The sequence below is a fragment of the Lactuca serriola genome, chromosome 2, assembly GCF_051521515.1.
Source record: "Lactuca serriola cultivar US96UC23 chromosome 2, Lser_US96UC23_V15, whole genome shotgun sequence".
NCBI lineage: Eukaryota > Viridiplantae > Streptophyta > Magnoliopsida > Asterales > Asteraceae > Lactuca > Lactuca serriola.
This window is the reverse complement of record NC_136409.1, coordinates 189,275,121-189,280,029: the sequence shown is the minus strand read 5'-3', so window position 1 is coordinate 189,280,029 and position 4,909 is coordinate 189,275,121. Positions and strand designations below refer to the sequence as shown.

The 4,909-nt window shown below is 38.8% G+C and overlaps 2 protein-coding genes across 2 annotated transcripts; both read right to left on the bottom strand.

Annotated features, from left to right (window-relative positions):
- Positions 1–1,446: 1,446 nt before the first annotated feature.
- On the bottom strand, positions 1,447–1,812 carry LOC145089877 (uncharacterized). Its single transcript, XM_079028265.1, has one exon. The coding sequence runs from the start codon at positions 1,810–1,812 to the stop codon at positions 1,447–1,449; it is 366 nt and encodes a 121-aa protein (XP_078884391.1).
- Positions 1,813–1,888: 76 nt separating this feature from the next.
- Positions 1,889–3,018, bottom strand: LOC145089876 (uncharacterized). The gene is made up of 4 exons (XM_079028264.1): positions 2,872–3,018; positions 2,681–2,767; positions 2,469–2,565; positions 1,889–2,364 (listed from the first exon to the last, which is right to left on the bottom strand). The coding sequence occupies exons 1-4, from the start codon at positions 3,016–3,018 to the stop codon at positions 1,889–1,891; spliced, it is 807 nt and encodes a 268-aa protein (XP_078884390.1).
- Between the last annotated feature and the right edge of the window lie 1,891 nt (positions 3,019–4,909).

The following is a 4,909-nucleotide window of genomic DNA, read 5'->3' as shown; positions in this document are numbered from 1 at the left end:
TCTTCTTTGAGTTCTGAATTCTTGTTTGAATGTGTGTGTATGTTTGTGTTTCAGTTAAGACACCATGTGTGTTTAAGTGGAGAAGATGATGGTGGTGTGATGAACTGATGATGGGTTTTTGTGATGGAGGGATAATGATGGCGTTGGGTGGGAGTGGATGATGGATGGTAGTGGTGGTGATGGTGGATGATGGACGGTAGTGGTAGTGGTGGTTTGTGTGTGGCTGATGGTGGTGGAAAAGTGTGGTGGTGGAGGTGATAAATAAATATAAGGGCTTCTATGGCAAAGGTGATTGGCCCCAGAAGGTAAAATCAGGGTAAAGGGCAAAATCAAACCAATTTTCCGGTATTTGAGGCATCTGTGGCAAAAAAAAACGACTTTAGGCATAACCGGTTTTTTTGTGTAAAATTGGGGGCTTTTATGACAAAAACCCTTAATTTTGAAGAGGAGTTTTTAACTTTAGTTTTTATGTAATTTACATTTTAAAAAGCTTCCAACTAATTTGTCGAATATTTATACACAAATAAAAACTACGAGTTTAACTAATTTGTTGAATATTTATACACAAATAAAAACTACGAGTTTCAATTAATTTTGTCAAACACATCATATTTTTGATATTAGCAGTATGCATTTTATTATATAGTTAGAATGGGGATTATGATATTACATTTATTATTTATGTTAATATCATAGTTAGTTTATCATGAGTTCATATAGTTTAAACTGAAATGATTATAATTATGTAACATTTATCAATATTAAATTTGTTGATTTAAAAAAAAATAGAATTATTAAAAAATGCAAGTTATGTTATCGGATAATATTAAGATTGAGTTGAAATAATGAAAATTCTAACAAGTGAAGTTTAACGTATTGAGATCATAAAACATGATATTCGATACACACAAATATGCCTGCAAACCTCGATGATTATTTACTAATCTATACTAATAAATAAAACCCATTTTCTGCTACATGTCATGTCCTCATTGATTTGGACACATAACATTTTAATAGATTTTTAGAATTTATTTATTTCCACATGTAATTTTATGATTTGTTCACATATCATAACTTATTTCGGTTATAATATTGAGAGAAATAAATGTTTCCTTGAAAAAGAATTGATATATTTATAATGTAATAAATGTCATAATTAATGAGAGCTCTAAAATTGATATTGATATTAAATTTAATGTTTAAATATTGATATTAAATTTTTATTTTTAATAAACCCGTGTATTACACGAGTCTTACACCTAGTAAGATATATAATATATTAAGCAGGGGCGGATGCAGGAATTAGTAGTAAGGGTTGCACAATTTTTTTTTCTGTCACACATAATATAAAACATTAAAAAAAAATTCCAGTCAAACATAATATAAAACATATAATACAATTTTTTTCTGCTTAAACATAATATAACAACGATATATTAGAATTTAAATTTGTCCTCTTCGTTCATACATCTTTTGAAACCGCTCAATTACTTTTTCATTCTCAACTTTCGCAAGTGTTTCGGTCTCGACGTTACAAAGCAATGCGTCGTTCAAAAATTTATCGCCAATTTTGTTACGCAAGTCGGTCTTCAAGAGCTTCATCTTTGAAAAACATCTTTCTACACTTGCGGTCACTACGGGTAATATCAAAGCCAACTTTAATAGCTTATAAACCAAATGATAAGACCGATGCTTCCCCGTACTAACCATCAAACGAGAAAGGCCGGAAATTCCTTTCAAACTAGTGAAGCGCTCATCTTTGTTGCAAGAGTGATAAAATATCTCAAGTTGTCCTTCAAGGTCTATCATATCTGAATCATCAAAGTCATACTTGTATAACTTACCCAACTTCAATAACTTTGATTTGTCAAATTGTGCAAATGAATCACAATGGCTCAAAAGCACCCATGTATTCTAGAAATTGGGTGCTTGTTTCACTAAATCGATCGCGATATTCTGTAAGTTGCATATCTACCACCGGGTTGAAGATTTCAACCTCAAAATGAAACCTATTAGTCTTTGTAGTCCTACGGTTTCTCGCACCAATACACAACTCTTCCATATCCAAAGTATCAATTTCGTGTGTTTGAAAAAAAGAGGATACTTTTGGCAAAATGCTAGCAAACCCTATGTTTCTAAAAGATTGTAATGCCTCCATTGTCCCTCTAACCATCGAAGCCGCTTCTAAAATGTCTAGATCTTTTCTTTGAAGTTGCTTTGACAATGTACCCGTGAGGTGTAAAATGTCATACATCATATGAAAGTAAAACACAAACTCATATGATTTAAAATATGCTAAGATTCCAGATGCTTGTTGACGGTTTGCCAATGACCCTCCCTCCTCTTTCACAAAATCTAAAACTACAATAACATCCGCAAACAACTTCATCAAACTTGTGAGTGTGTTGAAATGTGAACTCCATCTTGTTTCTCCCGCTCGAACAAGTGTAGTCTCTTGATTTAACCATCTTCCGGTTTCAAGTTCACCACCACACAAGCCTTTTTGCACCCTTTCTCTTTCTTGCTCTCATAGTAAGTCTTTTCTTTTAAACGAGGCACAAACTACATTAACCACCAACGGAATTTGCTCAAAAAAGTCACTAACACCATCATGCTTCTTTGCTACAACCACAACTACTAATTAAAGTTGGTGTGCAAAGCAATGTACATAAAAAACCGTGTCATTCTCTTGTAATATCAAAGCTTTCAAACCATTGAATTCCCCTCGAATATTGCTAGCCCCATCATAACCTTGTCCTCTTATCTATTAAAATTTAAAACAATTTATATATATATATATATATATATATATATATATATATATATATTAATTAAATTGAAATAACAAAAAAATAAAGAATAAATTACCTGACTAAAACTCAAGTTATTACTTGTAAATACTTCATTTATGGCGTTTTTGAGTGTCAAAGAAGATGTATCCTTCACGTGCACTAGACCTATGAATCTTTCTTTCACAATGCCAAGACTATCGACATAACGCAAAACAATAGTCATTTTGTAACACCCAAAGTTTTGAAGGCCAAGAAAGGAAAGAAAACCCTAATTTTTAGGGGCGACTCGGCGAGTCCGAGCGGGATCCGGGTCGAGGTGTAAGTGACCAACTCGGCGAGTCGGCCAAGTGGACTCGGCGAATCTGGTCTATGCGAGGAAAACCCTAAATCCGGGACTTTGGGCTCTATTTACGCTCCTTATTCTCTCCATTAGGGTTCCTTAGAGCCTCCCTCATTCAGAAAGCGAACCCTAAGCCTCCATTGTTGTGCATTCAAGCTTCCAATCCATTTTTTGGTGATTTGAAGGAAGAAGAAAGAGGGGAATCAGTGAAGCTTCAAGGATTGGCTTCAGATCTGGAGTTTGTGGAGCCTTTCTGAGGTATTGAAGGTATTAAGTCATTTCCTTCCCTGAGAGCTATTTTGGTTGTGAGTTTTGGGGCTTTTTAGCCATGATTAGTTGCCCATTTGAGTTAGAAGTCGGATATGGAGTTGCTACTTCAGATCTAAGCCGATTTTGGTCTTGGGAAGCATAAAGTTTCAGCCCTTGAGTTGATTATGGAGCCTCCTTACCTTAAACCCTAGTTTATGGTGTATTTTGCCTAGATTTCCTTCTCTACACGTAAAGTTTGCAACTTTACGTGAGGAATGGGCTTGGGAAGGTTAAATCTACAGTTTGGAGTCCATGCATGACTCAAAAGTCCTCTACATGTATGGAGATCTAAATGGACTTGGCGAGTCCTTTGAGTGGACTCGGCGAGTAGCATGAAGATTTGGAGGAACTCGACGAGTGGGATGAACAGCTCGTCGAGTCAGATGAAGTTGGGTAGGAACTCGGCGAGTTGGATGAACAACTCGGCGAGTCTGTTGAAGGTTGTCTTGGACTCGGCAAGTATGTTCTTGGACTCGGCGAGTCAGGTCACGAAACCCCAAACCCTTCGAGTTGAGACTCGAATCAGTGAGTCGAATGGAGACTCGGTGAGTTAGACAGGTCAGGACTCGGTAATCGGTAGACTCGGCGAGTCATGGACTGACTCGGCGAGTCGCGAATAAGAAGGACTTTGAACATATGAACTCGGCGAGTCAATAGGGTGACTCGGCAAGTAGGGTTGACTTGGGAGGTTGACTTTGACCAGGACTTTGACTTTGACCAGAGTTGACTTGGTTGTCTTTCGGGAGTCAGTTACACTCAGCGTTGCATTGACATTGGTAGCTCGGGGAGCGAGTGGAGCAGGAGTTCAGAGAGTTGCCGGGCAGCAGCTAGTGGATTCATCAGCCAGTTTAGCCAGTGCAGGTGAGTTTCCCTTTGTATGAATGGGTCTACGGCCACAATGCCGGCCCATGTAGTTATGAGTAGAAGACCCGGGGGTTAGCCCTAGGCACAGTATGCTAGTATGATATTCGGGACGAGGTCCAACGATAGAGGGTGGGTGCCCAAGGAATGGTTTATGTGATAGTTTATACTTGTTGTCTGTGTGATACTTGTATGTGCCTGGTAGGGAGGTGAGTGTGGGCGAGGTCCCGTATCTCACCAATAGCAGAGTGTGGATGGTGTTCCACATCTCAGTAGCAGCAGAGCAGGGGCGAGGCCCAAGTTAGGGAAAGAGTGAGGGTGGGCTGGGCCCGTACCTCACTATCAGCAGGAGTATGGACGGGGTTCCATGACTCATCAGTAGCAGGACAAGGGCGGGGCCCAGAGATAGGCGAGGCCTTAGGACAAGATCCGTTAGTATGTGTTTAGATTACGTGATGTGATGTGATATGTTTACGTGCTATATTATATGTTAGTGGGCGAGGCCCTGTGACAGGCGAGGCCTAAGTGAAACAGATCTGTATCCGAGTGGGGCTCGAAGCCAGGCGGGGCCGTTGTAGCGGGCAAGGCCCGAGGTAGGGGTGGG